The sequence below is a fragment of the Mustela lutreola genome, chromosome 15, assembly GCF_030435805.1.
Source record: "Mustela lutreola isolate mMusLut2 chromosome 15, mMusLut2.pri, whole genome shotgun sequence".
Lineage (NCBI taxonomy): Eukaryota > Metazoa > Chordata > Mammalia > Carnivora > Mustelidae > Mustela > Mustela lutreola.
This window is the reverse complement of record NC_081304.1, coordinates 37,858,812-37,874,799: the sequence shown is the minus strand read 5'-3', so window position 1 is coordinate 37,874,799 and position 15,988 is coordinate 37,858,812. Positions and strand designations below refer to the sequence as shown.

Genomic DNA, 15,988 nt, shown 5'->3' with positions numbered 1-15,988 from the left:
AGACACACGAGATGAACTGACTCGCAACTGCACATGAACTTTAACACAAGTGAAGGAGTGGGGGTGTACAAGCTTCACTCGGGGCCCCTTCCTCGGGAGGCTGTCCTCCCGCCCCGGGGTAGGGGTGACCTCCGTACAGGAATGAGAACGAAGGTATCCCGTCGCTCCAGGTTCTTCGCGGAACGTCTGCCTCAGAGCGCGCCGCGACACCCAACAAACCCCCGGCCCTAACCGCCGTTCCAACCGCCGTGCCATCTCACATTTTCATGGTGCCCTTAGGCCCCAAGTTGGTACGCAGCACATCCTGCAGCCCTCGGGCGGCACATATATTGACAGCCAAGGCCGCCTGGGCCCGCGCCACCTCGGCCTTGCAGTTTACCGCCTTTATCGCAGCCATAGCAGCGTCGAGCGTGCGGCCCGGCAACTGAAAACAACCTCAGCCCGGATCTCGAGAGAAATCCCGGCGCCGCCGCCCGCCTTCCGGAGCCTCAGCCAATCCTCGCCGAGACAGGAAATGACGTTACCAGACCTCGCCCGCACGGAAGCCAGAGTCGCCTTGGGTCCCGACGCCGAGATGGCGTCCTCCGCCTCCGCTCGCACTCCGGCGGGGAAGCGAGTGGTGAATCAGGACGAGCTGCGGCGCTTGATGAAGGAAAAGCAGCGTCTGAGCACCAATCGGAAACGCATAGAATCTCCATTTGCGAAGTACAACCGTTTGGGGCAGCTGAGCTGTGCCCTGTGTAACACCCCGGTGAAGAGCGAGCTCCTGTGGCAGACCCACGTCCTGGGAAAGCAGCACCGTGAGAAAGTAGCCGAGCTCAAAGGCGCGAAGGAAGCCACCCAGGGTCCGTCCTGCAGCGCCGTGCCCCCGTCAGCCAAGAGGAAGGTGCCGGATGCGGATGGCCAAGATGCCAAAAGACCCAAGGCCTCCCCGCTGCCTCAGGTACAGCCCTCCACATCCGCTTTGCCCACCAACTCTGACAGAGCAGGGAAGGACTCGGCCAGAGCGACCCTCAGTAAGGCCTCGGGACTCGGTTTACTCCCTGATTATGAAGATGAGGAAGAGGAGGAGGAGGAAGGGGGAGGAGAAGGGAAAAGAGGGGACACCAGCAAGCAGCCGCCCGACTCACAGGGCAAGGAACCCTCGCTTTCCTCCTCGAGAGAGGCAACAAGTATGCTGCCAAGCGGTTTCTCGGATACAAATCCTCCCAAGGCCCCTTTAATTCCTCATTCGGGGTCAATTGAGAAGGCAGAAATACATGAAAAAGTCGTGGAAAGGCGAGAAAACACAGCGGAAGCATTACCGGAAGGCTTTTTTGACGACCCTGAGATAGATGCTAGGGTACGAAAGGTTGATGCCCCAAAGGATCAGATGGACAAAGAGTGGGACGAATTTCAAAAGGCCATGAGACAGGTCAATACTATTTCCGAAGCTATAGTTGCTGAAGAGGATGAGGAGGGACGGTTGGACCGGCAAATTGGGGAAATCGATGAGCAGATAGAATGTTACCGTCGGGTGGAAAAGCTTCGGAATCGCCAGGATGAAATAAAAAATAAGCTTAAAGAGGTTCTGACTATAAAAGAACTTCAGAAAAAGGAAGAGGAGAATGTTGACAGCGATGATGAGGGAGAACTACAAGATTTGTTGTCTCAGGATTGGAGGGTAAAGGGGGCTTTGTTATAGGGTTTCAAAGACCCGGGATTTTCATACCATCAGCAACAGTACCAAAAGTGCTGTCTCTGGATAGGGTACTGGTTACTTCATGCCGCGAGATTTGATAACGTAACTGGGTTGTTGAGAGACAATGAACCTGTGAAGATAGCACTTTTGAAAATTGGTGTAAAATATTTTTGAGGTAAAGTTGTTTTTGAAATTTTTGGTCTGTATACTAAAATGTCAACTTTTTCACACATTTACTTAAGTATATAATTTTGAATTGTCAAATCTGTAAGCTGTAAGTATTATACATAGTTAAATATATATTTACTTAAGTAATTCTGTTTTGAAATTTATGAAAAAGGAGAAGCCAAGCCAACAGACAAGCCTTTGGATGAATACCAAGTGTGGTATTTGGGACACATGTGGCTTTCCCTTTTCTAATCCCCTAAATGAACTCCAGAGTGTTTTTCAGGAAGGTGGGGGAGGGGGAGGGGAGGTTGTTTTGTTTTTATGAATACTATTCGCAAACATGTAAGTCATTCGGGGTAAATCAGTTCTCTAAGTAGTCTGCTCTGTTTCAAAAACATGGACTAGGAGAATGGATAGATCGATCTCCCAAATGTTTCTCTTGATTAAACCAATGATTCTCGGATGAGGTGCACATGGAGATCACCCACCAAGCATTTGAAAACATGCATATGAATCACCTTGGAGCTTTTAAAAAACTGTGTGCCCAAGGCCTAAGGTTAAAGATTTCAATAAATCTGGAGTGGGGCCCAGGCATCTGTTTAGTTTGAAATCTTCCCAGGTTATTCTAATATACACCAAAGTTGGAGAGCAATGTGGCCCTAAATCCCGAACCCATTTATATTTTTTCAGGCTTTGTTTTTTTGAAATACCATATGCCATAATTTGCCATCTATTGTATGAAAGAAATACTACCTTTTATTTAGATTTCATCCAGTGTTAAATTTTATTACATTTTATAGTAAGGGTTCAGAGTTTCTGTCCATTGTTGGGAGGATAAGTTGTTTTCTCAAGGAATAACAATTAGCTTATTCCTATATCTGATTGTTTAGATCACTCCTTTTCCCTTTATTGATAGAGGTATTCAAATGAAAATGGAATTAACAATGTTCCAGCAGTAGAAATGCATACAGCATACTCAAATGAAAGTCAGTAGCAATAATAATAGCTAAAACATACAGCTTTTACAGTACATGACAGGTGTGGTTCTAAGTGTTTTACATAAACCAAGTCTAGTTGTTCTAAAGTCCAGGTTTTATGGAGAATAATATTAAGATATAAGGTATGAAAAAGCCTCGCTTGGATGCTAAATGAAGGAATTCTCTGTCGGCAGTGTAGGAAAAGTGGAAGTTTTAGAGCAAAAAATTGTATTTGCAAAAGATTATGGAAGATGATTTTAGTTGCAGTTTATAAAATGAATGTGGATTGGGAGAAATAAGCTGGGAGACTACTTGGAAACTGATTTTAAAAGCAAGGTGAGCAAGACTTTGATTAGTTATAGACTGAGAGTAAAGGAATGAAGTTGAAAAATTTTCACAGAAAGGGCCAATATTTTAGTGACTAGACATAGAAGAAAAACAGGAGGGATAAAGATGAAATTCAAGGGCTTGGGGGTTTTTAGTGTGGGTCCCTAGAGAAGTTATCTAACACGTATTGAGCACTTTGACTATCTTGTGGTCTTTGGCAGAAAGTCTTTTCTTGAGCTGTCAGCTGACTGGTAATAGAAGTTTCAGTATGGTAGCAGATTTACCTACCTTAAATAGCTTACCTTAAATGTATAAACCCACATGTACTCACATTTTTCTATCATCCATTCCTTTATTTTAGAATGAGAAAATACGAAGGTGGGCTTGAGTAGTAGGCCTTGTTTTTACATTGGCTTAAGAGGCTAGGCCAATGATCTAGCAAAGAACTTTCCATTTAAAAATACAGTGCAAGCCACATGTATATTTTCTTTTCCTAGAAGCCACATGAAAAAGTAAAAAAATATGAAATTCGTTTTAATGTAATTTATTTTATCCAATATATCAAAAATATTCACTTTTTAATATATAATCAATATTTAAATATCATTAATGAAACATTTTATATTGGGGGTTCTAGATTTCTGAAATCTAGGTGTATCTGACATAGCACATAGCACATCTCAATTTGGACTGGCTCCAGTTCAATTACTAGCCATATGTGGCTTACAATAAAGGACAGTGCAGACTTAAAGAGAAAGTTGTGCAGGAGGAAAAATAAAACACACAGGAGGTAGTGAGAAGACCAGTTTAGAGCAGAAGGTTTATTCCTGACAAAAGTGGAAGTTATGATTAGAAAGATAGATTATGAACTGTTGTAGAAGGTCTTGAATTGAGTACCCTTGAGGTTGTTGGGTCCTTAATTGTAACACAAAGAGTTTAAGGAATGCCAGATATGTTACTATACGTATAAACAGCACTGGGTTTTTAGGAGGGACAGAAAGCTCTGTTCCCAATGCTCTGTATCTCAAAGAATGAATGGTGGGGCCTCAAACAAAATCAAGGAAATCAATGTAAACAGCTACAGAAGTTAGTGAATCCTTCTGATCTTCCACACAATGGAGAGCTCCTTTATACCTCTGAGCTGGGTCAGATAGTTTTCACCATTAGCCTGTGAATCCATCAACATTCTCAAATTCTAAGTCTTAGTCCCATGGATTTCTTCCAGTCACTCTTTTCTTTTTAGAGAACCCCTTCATTTAGCCAACAATTTATTAGAGTTACTGTAAATGCTAGAAAGGTAATCCTCTCACCCATTCACTTACAATTTAATGTAGCTCCCCTAGCTGGAGGGGAAGAAAAAGCTGAACTAGCCTTGAAATATAAATTTGCCCAGTGGCTTACAACTTGGAAAATGATTTCATATTTGTATTTCCTTTAATGAAGAAAGTAATGACTGCTTTTTACACACCAGGAAACAGGAGGCTGTGGAATTAAAATTCCAGGAGAAAAATTAACTTGGACCTAAAACCTTTAGTATAAACAGTCACTAGATTAGCATGGAGCAATAGGAAGAACAGGGAAATTGGCAAGAGAAAAGAGAAGACATGGGTTCAAGTTCCCACTCTACATTGTAATGGTTAGTGATCTTGAGGAAGTCACATCTCTTAACCTTAGTGCACCCCACTACCAAATGATGATAATGTAGGGGGTGCCTGGGGGGCTCAGTCGTTAAGTGTCTGCCTTCGGCTCAGATCATAATCCCAGGGTCCTGGGATCAAGTCCCACATGGCGCTTCTTGCTTGGCAGGGAACCTGCTTCTCCCTGTCACTCATGCTGTGCTCTCCGCACCCTCCCCTCAACTCTCTCTCAAATAAATAAAATCTTTAAAAAAAAAAAAATGATGGGGCGCCTGGGTGGCTCAGTGGGTTAAAGCCTCTGCCTTCAGCTCAGATCATGATCCTGGGATCGAGCCCCACACTGGGCTCTCCGCTCATCGGGGAGCCTGCTTCTCCCCTCTCTCTGCCTGCTTGTGATCGCTGTCTGTCAAATAAAATCTTTAATTAATTAATTAAATCTTTTTTTTTTTAAATCTCAGGTCACATGACACATGTGTAAAAGGGGTTTTTAAACTGAAATGTAATACAAGTATGTCTACTATAGATGGTCCCCCACTTAAAGTGGTTCTACTTAAAGATTTTTTGACTTTACAATGATGGGAAAGTGATACACAATACACATTCGGTAGAAACTGTACATCAAATTTTGAATTCTGAATTTTTTTTTTTTTTAAAGATTTTATTTGACAGACACACACAGAAAGAGGGAACACAAGCAGGGAGAAGCAGGCTCTTCTCTGAGCAGGGAGCCCAATGCGGGGCTCAATCCCAGGACCCCAGGATCATGACCTGAGCTGAAGGCAGAAGCTTAACGAGTGAGCTACCCAGGTGCCCCTTAAGTTCTGAATTTGAATCTTTTCTTTGGCTAGCGGTAGCCTGTATGACATTCTCTCGTGATGCTGGGCACCAGCCATGAGCCATAGCTCCCAGTCAGCCACGTGATCACAAGTTTAAACAACTGATACGCTGATAGCCATTCTGTACCCACACATCTATTCTGTCCTTCACTTTTAGTGAAGTATTCAATTAACTATATGGGATATTCAACACTTTATTATAAAATAGGCCTTGTGTTAGATTTTTGCCCAAGTGTAGGCTAACATTAAGTGTTTAGAGCATGTTTAAGGTAGGCTAGGCTGAGCTATGATTTGGTGAGATGGTTATGTTAGATGTACTTTCAACTTACAACTGGTTTATTGGGACTTCCCATGGGATTACATCCCAATAAACCCGTCTAAGTTGAGTAAGATAGACTTCCCCTGCCGCATGCTAACTTGATTTTGGTCTAATAATGTAAAGCCCCTTAATTCCCTCTTTGAAACTAAGGTAATTAGAGCAGGTGATTTTCTTGAGGTTTCTTTTAACTCCAAATTTTTAATGTTGCTGAGACACGGCATCTCACCTTCTAAATATTTTTTTTTTAAGATTTTATTTGTTTATTTGACAGAGATCAAAAGTAGGCAGAGAGGCAGGCAGAGAGTGAGAGAGGGGGGAAGCAGGCTCCCCGCCGAGCAGAGTGCCCGATGTGGGGCTCAATCACAGGACCCTGGGATCATGACCTGAGCCAAAGGCAGAGGCTTCAACCCACTGAGTCACCCAGGCACCCACCTTTTAAACATTTTTAAAGTCACCCAGTTGACTCTGGAGACAGATAGTCTAAAGTACTGTTGCTTTTACTTATAAGATTTGGCCAGCATAAGTCCCATTTGTCTTGGTGTAATTATGAATAGTGCCCTGCCCCCTTCACTCTCAACACTGTCCTTTTCTAGAAGTATAGATACTTACCTAAAATTTTAATAGGAAGAGGAGCTACTTTTTTAAAAATTAATTTATATGACACAGAGAGAGACAGGGAATATAAGCGGGGGAGAGGAAGAGGAAGAAGCAGGCTTCCTACTGAGCAGGGAGCCCAACACGGGGCTCCATGCGAGGATGCTGGGATCACGACCTGAGCTGAAGGCAGATGCCTAACAAATTAGGCACCCTGAAAAGCCACTTTCTAATGATCATGGTCATTTGAAATAATATGTTTCCTGTTAATGATGCACTACTTGGCTAGATGTTTGTGTAGGGGGATTTGAGTAAGTATATGGGTAGGAATGGTGACTAGATAGATCATTTTAGATTGCTTTTAATTCTTAGCGTCTAGTAGCCTGTATAATATAAGGAATTACTTGAGAAGCTTTAAATTTGAACAGGGAAAAAATAATCCCAAAATTCTGCATTCTATTTTCTTTTTTCCTTTGTTTTTGTTTTTTTTTCCTGCATTCTATTTCCTATCTACAGTTCCTCCCTCAGTGAGCTCATCCATTCCTATGGGTTTAAATATCACCTATATACTGATGATTCTCAAATTACATCTCTATCCTTGACCCTTCTGAGAGTCTTCCTTCATTCCCCTTTATTCCCCCAAATCTAATGCATTAGCCAAGTCCTGGCATCTCCCCCTCAAAATACGCCCAGAACCTCTCTGCTCCTTTCTGTCTCCAGTCCTGGCCACCCCTCACACACACCTTAGCCACAATCCATTATCAACAAGTAGAGTGATCTTTTGAAAATGTAGGTCAAGTCACTGTCACTGAAAACCCTTCATCACATGCTTCCATCACACTTGGGGAAAAAAAAAATCCAGGCCCTTATTAAGCCCACATGGTGCTCAGCATTTGGTGATTCAAATGTTTACTATTTGTGAGCTAATGACTGACCCTGAATCCCCCTAAAGAGAATGGAAAAGGCAGGAGAGCATAACTGCACTATGTTGAAATCAGTTGTTGCCATTCAGTAGTGGGCTTTCATGGCCAAGTCTTTTTAACTCCCAAGAGGCATGACAAGTCAAGATTGTTTTTGTTTGGGGCACCTGGGTGGCTTAGTGGGTTAAAGCCTCTGCCTTCGGCTCAGGTCATGATCCCAGGGTCCTGGGACTGAGCCCCACATTGGGCTCCTTGCTCAGCAGGGAGCCTGCTTGCTCCCTCTCTCTCTCTGCCTGCCTCTCTGCCTACTTGTGATCTCTGTCTGTCAAATGAATAAATAAAATCTTTAAAAAAAAAAAAAAAAGAGGGACGCCTGGGTGGCTCAGTTGGTTAAGCAGCTGCCTTCGGCTCAGGTCATGATCCCAGCGTCCTGGGATCGAGTCCCGCATCGGGCTCCTTGCTCAGCAGGGAGCCTGCTTCTCCCTCTGCCTCTGCCTGCCATTCTGTCTGCCTGTGCTCACTCTCTCCCCCTCTGTCTCTCTGATAAATAAATAAAATCTTTAAAAAAAGAAAGAAAGAGAAGAAAACTTAAAAGGCCAAGTCAACTCATGGAAGTTAGAGCCAGAACAAAAGTCAACTTAGTGGATCAGGGAGCTGAGAAATCTTTTCCTCCCTTGTGTCTCCCTTCTCCAGCACATGAGGCTCTCACCTGTTCTGAGAGCAGCAGCGCAAGGAGGTATCCACAACAGCCTCTGGGGTGTAACAGGCCACCTTGGCATTTAGCAGCTAATGAGAAGTCCTCATGGCACCAAACAAGCAATAGAGATATCCATATGTCAGCGAGAGTGCAAGGGCAGCCCTGACCGCCTAGAGGCCTCTGAAGTGGAGGGAAGGGGGAAGAAAGTGATTCAGTGGTCGAGTAAGATCAAACAGTCAGCGAGGACACATTGCTTCCCAGCTGCTCTCAGCCCTCCATCCTCTTTCTCTGCCACCACCATTTCATTTGGCTCTCTCCTCCTGTCACTTGGCAGTCAAAGCTATTTTAGAGTGAGACTGCATTCAGCCATCCTTCACAGAAATCACTCCCAGTCTCTCAGAGGAGGAAGAGAGTTCCATCTGGCTGTACCTCCATTTCGCTAACAGCATTTGGGCAGCTTCGTAGGCACTTGGGAGCCAGCGGTCACTCTTAGGGGAGTTCAGGGGACCACTCTGATTGGGTGGTTGACGGTGGTTATCACTGTTTTCGTTGTGTGGGGGTTTTGTTTGCTTGCTCTTCTGCCAAATGTGGTTATAAGAGAGGGTCAACCAAGCCAGGTTGTCAGGTTATTATTATTAGTAATAGCTACCATTTACTGGATTCCTACCATATGTCTGGCACTGTGTGAGAGTTCGATATACACTGTCTCTAATCCTAGAACAACCCTGCAAGTGACATAAGACCTTTGTTTTGCAAACAAGGAAACTGATGTGCAGAAGTGAAGGAGCTTACTCCAGGCACCAATCCCACACTCCCCATTGTTACCCCACATTATTATCATTTAACACTACCTTATACTCACATAGTGAGAGTATCATTTGTGCACAACCTTCACGTTAGTTTTCAAGTCTCAACACCCCCCCAAAGGTAAAACAACTGTTATCTCAACCACCTAATGACTTCTCCAAGGTCACTCAGCAATGGCTAACTTTAAGACTAGATGGAACTAGGGGCGCCTGGGTGGCTCAGTGGGTTAAGCCTCTGCCTTCGGCTCAGGGTCCTGGGATCGAGCCCCGAGTCAGGCTCTCTGCTCAGTGGGGAGCCTGCTTACCCCCTTTCTCTGCCTGCCTCTCTGCCTACTTGTGATCTCTGTCTGTCAAACTAAAAAAAAAGAGAGAGAGAGAGTAGATGGAACTTGATTCCTGCCCCACCATTCTGTTATTTAATAGTGAAATGTGGAAAATGGGAGAGCATCCCTCAGGATACCAAGAATTAAGGTCAGGGAAGTTTAAGATCAACATTATGGAAACCCAGTGCTGTTCAGAGACCTTGGGTAGGCTGGAAGCAGTGTTTTCTGAGGTTTGTTAACAGACTCTGCCCACACTGCCCTACCTTCCTCCATTTCACCAATCAATTTTACTCTCTAGTGGTCACTGGTGGGATCAAAAAGAATGACTTCAGTTCCAGAGGTTGCAACCAGGAAACAAGTTAGACCAGGCCTTGTGGTCCTCTACTCTTGAACTAGAACTACACGATGTTAGGTAAACTACTTCACCCTTGGTTTCCTCCACTACAGGGAGAGTAAGAGTTTTTACCTTCTAGAATTACTGAGAGGATTAAATGAATTCAGTGCATGCAAATACTTTTAGTACAGGCCAATAATACTATTAAATAAAATGACTGAAGACAAGACCCTTACATTCAAAAAAACTATGAGCTGATTGTATTGTAAGTGGTATAAGAAATCGAGCGGGAACCAATTATTCACTAAACTACTGGTATAGGCAGCAGAAAGAGAGCGAGTCAAGTCTATGGTTTTACTTTTCCCATTCACCAGCTGTATGTTATCTATTGAGTCGGTTTGCTCCCCAAGTCTTAGTTTTACCATCTGTGGGTATTATGCTATCTGGGCACTCCCTAAGGCCCCTCCACCTCTATCACTGCGATATTGTGGGTTATAATAAGGAATAAATATTTTGGCCTTTGTCTCCATTTCTGGCATAGATCTAAAACCCTTGGAATTTCCTAAGAGAGGTGAGAGGGATAAAGGTGTCATCTGTTATTCAAAACAATTCCCTGTCAGGGGCATCTGGGTGGCTCAGTCTTTAACCATCTGCCTTGGCTCAGGTCAGCATCCCCTCCCCCACCTCTGGGAGGGAGGGGGTAAGGGGGCTACCGATTGAGTTCAATCACCAATGGCCAAAGATCTAGTCAACTATGCATACGTGAGGCTATCTCCATAAAACCCAAAAGGGTGGGGTTTGCTGAGCTTGCAGGTTGGTGACTGTATGGGGGTGTTGGGAGAGTAGTGTGTCCAGAGAGGGCGTGGAAGCTCGTCACCCTTTCCCACATATCCTGAGTTCCATCCTTTTCTCACTTAACAGGTAATCCAGTCACTAAACTGTTCTCCTGAGTTCTGTGAGCTGCTTTACCACGTTTCTCAAGCCCACAGAGGGGGGCTTGGGAAGCCCTAATTTAGAGCTGGACAGAAAGCAGCTCAGGTGACACTCTGGACGTGGGGTTGGCATCTGAAGTGGGGGCAAAGGGGCAGTCTGGTGGGACCACACCCTTAACCGAAACCCTTTCATTGCCCTATGTAGAAAACCCACACGCCTGGTGTCAGAAGTTTAGTTTTCAGAGAGCGCGGTCTATATATATAGATATCTATATATATATCTATATATATATCTATATATATATATAGATATATATATATGGAAACAATGGAGTTTTTTCCTTTACTATCACCAAGACCAAGACAAGCTGAAGGCAGGAGAGGGAGAGCACAGGGAGCTGCATGGTAGAGAAGGTTCTGTAAGAAGGCACGGACAGAAGCTCCTAGAGAAGGAGTGAAGTGGGATAGGAGCTCTCCTGGTATAAAGGAAATGGCATATAGGGTACAAGAGAGAAAGGAAGCATTCAAATTGATCTTCAACCTCTGCCTGAGATTGTTTTGCGATGTAGGTGGGGTTTGGTGGGGTGAGATCTGGAGCTGATGACCAAGAAAGAATTCTTGAGACACCTTTGGTGCAAAATGGTGGTTTTATTAAATCATTGGGACAGGACCCTTGTGCAGAGAGCTGCTGCCCAGGGGTTTGAGGGGTGGCTCATTCTATACTTGGGAGCTGGGGGAGGTAAGGAATAAGGGAGGTGTCCAAAAGGACTTTCATATGGTAAAGAAGACTCTCAGGATACTGGAGGCCTTGCTATTATCAAGCTAAGGTTGTTTTTTCCTCTAGAAAAGCTTTATTAACATTAAGATAGTTGGAAGTTTCCTGGAAGAATGTCACACATACTCCACCCAGGAGGAAGCAGGTGTCAGCTTGTGCTTTGTCCTCAGCCAGTCTCCTGCTCCCTCATCAGCTCAGTGGGTTAAAGCCTCTGCCTTTGGCTCAGGTCATGATCTCAGGATCCTGGGATGGAGCCCCACTTTGGGCTCTCTGCTCAGCGGGAGCCTGCTTCCTCCTCTCTCTCTCTGTCTACCTCTCTGCCTACTTGTGATCTCTGTCAAAATAAATAAAATCTTAAAAAAAAAAAAAAGAAAGAAAGAAAAAAGAAAACCCAATCTAGTAATTGAGGGAAGATGGTAACAACTTTGAGTCTCCCTTACTATCTGTGACCTCAACCCTTGGGTTGAGGGTCCTAAACCCGGTCCCAGTTTCTGTGTCATGGATCGGCTATTCCCAGATGCACACTTGACTCCTCTCCTCTCTGTCCTCCTTCACTCTGGCAGCTAGAGCACAAAGGTATTCCAAGGAGAGGCCAAGAAACCCCACTGGTTAAGAACCAACCTCCACAGCCTTTATTGAAAATAAAGAGCCATGAGCTGATTTGAATTATTACATCTTCCTACAGCTGTTCCCTTTTAAATATTTATCCTGGCAAACACCATCACCGTTTTTTACAACTTATTTTAATTGTGTGACTATTAAGCAAACCAAACCGTAAAATTGGCTCTCAGTGCTGAGATTTATGTGATTCATAGACCAGAGCTTATTAAAAAGGGAATCCACTGAGTGCAAACTAACCTCACGAGTGCCCCACACCGTCTCTAGGAAGGTGTGACGTCTTTTCCCTAATCCTGCCTGTGGCTGCCAAGGTTCCATAGTGAGTAGCATAAAAAAATGAACAGCATCCACCCATTTCCCTGAATCCTAATGAGCTTAGACTGGAAGTCAGGGACGCTACAGTCTTTTTTTTTTTTTTAAAGATTTTATTTATTTGGCAGAGAGAGAGATCATAAGTAAGCAGAGAGGCAGACAGAGAGGGAGAAGCAGACTCCCCGCTGAGCAGAGAGCCTGATTTGGGGCTCCATCCCAGGACCCTGAGATCATAACCTGAGTCAAAGGCAGAGGTTTAACCCACTGAGCCACCCAGGCGCCCCAAGGGATGCTACAGTCTTAACAGGGGGAGGCAGAAGCTCTGAGAGGCTCACAAACAGAATCAGAGCCCTGGAGGATTCAGCATCAAGGTCAAAGGGAAGGAGTTAATCTTGGACTTTGAATAACTAGGAGTATGTAAGAGATATCCTGCTTATTTGTCACCAAGGCGATCCTTGGTTTGGAACATGGAATTGCTTTAAAACTTCAATAAAAGCGAGGGGCACCTGGGTGGCTCAGTCAGTTGAGTGTCTGACTCTTGATTTTGGCTCTGGTCATGATCTTAGGGTCCTGGGATCTGGCCCAGTGACATCCACGCTCCCATTGGGCTTCACACTCAGCACGGAGTCTGCTTGGGATTCTCTCTCTCTCCCTCTACCCCTCACCCTGCTCACCCTCTCTCTCTCAAATAAATAAAATCTTTTTTAAAACGTCAGTAAAAGTGCCTGGGGGAAATGCTCCCTGGAAAAACGCACTTACAAATATTTACGTGAATACTTGGTTACTCTTTCAGTTACCACCAAGCTGCTCCCATTTTCCCCTATGCGAAGTCAGAAGCCAACTGACTCACCTCCCAGACTCTACATAGCACCCAGACTGACAGCAATCCCATTAAAACCTAAGTCAGATCATGTTATTTCTCTGCTCAGTACAATCCACTAGCTTCCCATTGTACCTGGCACCTCCTATTCTCCTCTGCTTTCTTTTTCTCCATAGTACTCATCATCAGAGTACATACTATGCATCTTACTATTTATTATCTGTCTCACACACTAACCTCTGAACTCCCTGAGGAGAGATTTGTCTGTTTTGTTTCACTGCTATTCCACTTCCTGGAATAGTACCTCTCACAGAGGAGGCATTCAATACTTACCTGATTGATTCAACCCTGCAGTGGTATGAATGTATCCAGGCTGGGGGTGTAGAGGGAAATACACATTTACTGAAACACCGCCAAGTGCCAAAAAGTTCACAAGTTAATATTAATCATATCATTTAACTGTCGCACCCAATCCTAAAAGGTATTTTTATCCCCATTTCAGCAGGACAACTCAAACCCAGAGAAGTTAAGAAAATAGAAGTAGGTTACACAGGCAGTAGTAGGACATCATTCAAACCTAACTGTGTGTGGTTCCAAAGCCATGCTATGTCCAGTGCACATTACTCCATTCTCCTTGGCAGCAGCTCCCACTTCTTTAAAGAAATGCTGTCAACTTTCACACCTAGCTCCATTTTACAGCAGGGGGCTGCAGAGGGGGTGTCAGGGAAGTGGGGGTGGTGGGTGAATCAAGAGATTCAGGGTTCCAGGCGCCTGGGTGGCCCAGTGGGTAAAGCCTCTGCCTTGGGCTCAGGTCATGATTTCAGGGTCCTGGGATTGGGTCCTGTGTCAGGCTCTCTGCTCGGCGGGGAGACTGCTTCCCCCACCCTCTCTCTCTGCCTGCCTCTCTGCCTACTTGTGATCTCTGTCAAATAAATAAAATCTTTAAGAAAAGAGAGAGAGATTCAGGGTTCCTTGGAGCTGTAATCAAGCAAACAAACATTAAGAGCCTGAGTCTTTTTGCACATTAACATCAAACACGGTCAGAGATAAGATGTAATAAACATCCTTCTGAGGGAGCTGATCACTTTCAGTCTCAATCATTCCATTCACTCATGGGTTTATTTATAAATGTTTGCTGAGTGCCTACTAAGTGCCCAGTAAGACACTGGACATTGAGGATAAAGCGATGCATATGGCTCAGATGTCACCCTCCACAAATATGTGAAGTCCAGTGCAGTGCTGTCGGATAGAAGAAGGTCATGTGAGCTAAATATGCAGTTTTACATCTTCTAGGCACTATATTTTTTAAAAAGGTAAAACAGTTGAAGTTAATTTTAATAATATATTTTTATTCAGCCCAATGTATCTAAAATATTTAATAGGTGAGTCAACATAAATATACTATTGATATCTTGCAGTCTTTTTTTGTTTGGTAACACACCTCTGAAATCAGTGTGCATTCTGCACATACAGTACATCCGCATTTGGACTAGCCACATTTCAGGAGCTTGACAGCCACACATGGCTAGCCATGTCAGCATCTGACAGCACAGGGTTATGGGAAAAGGTAGAGTCAAGGGGATTCTCAAAACAATGTAGTAAATGCACTGACAGAGAGAAGGATGACTCAGTATTACCCAACTGCCAGGTAGGACTTGAGCCTCCAGGGACCTTGTCCATTTTGCAGCACATTAGAGACTTTGACCCACTCCAAACAGTGGGATTGTGGTTGTCCTTAACCAACCAACCTTGATATATCCAAACACAACTCATTCTTTTACCCCAAATACTTGCTCCTCCCAACTCACTTTGTATTTCAGTTGATGGCACCATTATCTACCTGCTCACTCAAGTCATTCTCATTTTATCCTTAGGTAAATCAGCACTTTATTTACAAGATAATTTAAAATCCAAATATTTATTACTTTTTAAAAATGCCCCTTTCTCGGGGCGCCTGGGTGGCTCAGTGGGTTAAGCCTCTGCCTTCAGCTCAGGTCACAATCTCAGGATCCTGGCATCAAGCCCTGCATCGGGGCTCTCTGGTCCGTGCGGAGCCTGCTTCCTCCTCTCCCTCTGCCTTCTTCCCCACCCCCCGCCTGCCTCTCTGCCTACTTGTGATCTCTCTGTCAAATAAATAAATAAAATCTTAAAAAAAAAAAAATGCCTCTTTCTCGGGCAACTGGGTGGCTCACTGGGTTAAAGCTCTGCCTTTAGCTCAAGTCACGATCCCACGGTCCTGGGATCCAGCCCCGCATCGGGCTCTCTGCTCACCCGGGAGCCTGCTTCCTCCTCTCTCTCTGCCTGCCTCTTGTGATCTCTGTCTGTCAAATAAATAAAAATCTAAAAAAAAAAAAAAAAAATGCCTCTTGCTCTCCATCCCAACTAACTGAGCATGGCCACTTTCATCTCTCACATGGCTCACTACAAGAAACTTTTTCCCCCCACCTTTATTGAGATAGAATTGACATAAATCACATAAGTTTAAGGCCTACACAGCATGAAGGTTTGACTTACATATATAATGAAATGATCGCCACAGTAAGTTTACTTTGCATACACCATCTCATATAAAAGAAAAAAGAAAAAAAAAGAAATCTTAATTATATGGAGCTCCTCAGGAATTTGTAGGTCATCCTTGCACAGGGGCCATGCTAATCTTCTCTGCACCTTCCGATTTTCGTATGTGTACCAAGAACCTTTTAATTTCTTCCCCTGACTCAGTGTCTCCCCTACCCAGCCTCAAAAATAGTTACTATTACATAAGGCCCTTCATGGTTCTCCATCCCTTACATTAAAAAAGCCAAGCTCTTTTTCACGTAGCACAGAATTCCCTTCAGAACCTGATTTTGGCTTACCTCTCTAACAATGACCGTTTGCTGTTGCTAAATGCCCGAACTCAAACTCTCTTTCTC

At 44.1% G+C, this 15,988-nt stretch overlaps 2 protein-coding genes and 1 pseudogene across 10 annotated transcripts in view; 1 reads left to right on the top strand and 2 right to left on the bottom strand.

Annotated features, from left to right (window-relative positions):
* Nucleotides 1-487, bottom strand: part of CCT6B (chaperonin containing TCP1 subunit 6B) — a 32,530-nt gene extending 32,043 nt beyond the window's left edge. For all 9 annotated transcript variants that reach the window (XR_009348112.1, XM_059149466.1, XM_059149465.1 and 6 more), the window contains exon 1: nucleotides 261-487. Coding sequence is in view for 8 of the 9 variants with exons in the window: in XM_059149466.1 (XP_059005449.1) it covers nucleotides 261-397 (137 nt within the window). In the remaining variant the exon portion in view is untranslated. The remainder of the gene's footprint in view (nucleotides 1-260) is intronic.
* A 47-nt stretch (nucleotides 488-534) lies between these two features.
* On the top strand, nucleotides 535-3,684 carry ZNF830 (zinc finger protein 830). The gene has a single exon (XM_059149146.1). The coding sequence runs from the start codon at nucleotides 575-577 to the stop codon at nucleotides 1,682-1,684; it is 1,110 nt and encodes a 369-aa protein (XP_059005129.1). The 5' UTR covers nucleotides 535-574; the 3' UTR covers nucleotides 1,685-3,684.
* Nucleotides 3,685-15,674: 11,990 nt separating this feature from the next.
* LOC131817190 (U6 spliceosomal RNA) lies at nucleotides 15,675-15,772 on the bottom strand (annotated as a pseudogene).
* Between the last annotated feature and the right edge of the window lie 216 nt (nucleotides 15,773-15,988).

Bases quoted from the DNA above. Each gene is read 5' to 3' on its own strand.
- ZNF830 (XM_059149146.1), top strand. From the start codon at position 575: ATGGCGTCCTCCGCCTCCGCTCGCACTCCGGCGGGGAAGCGAGTGGTG.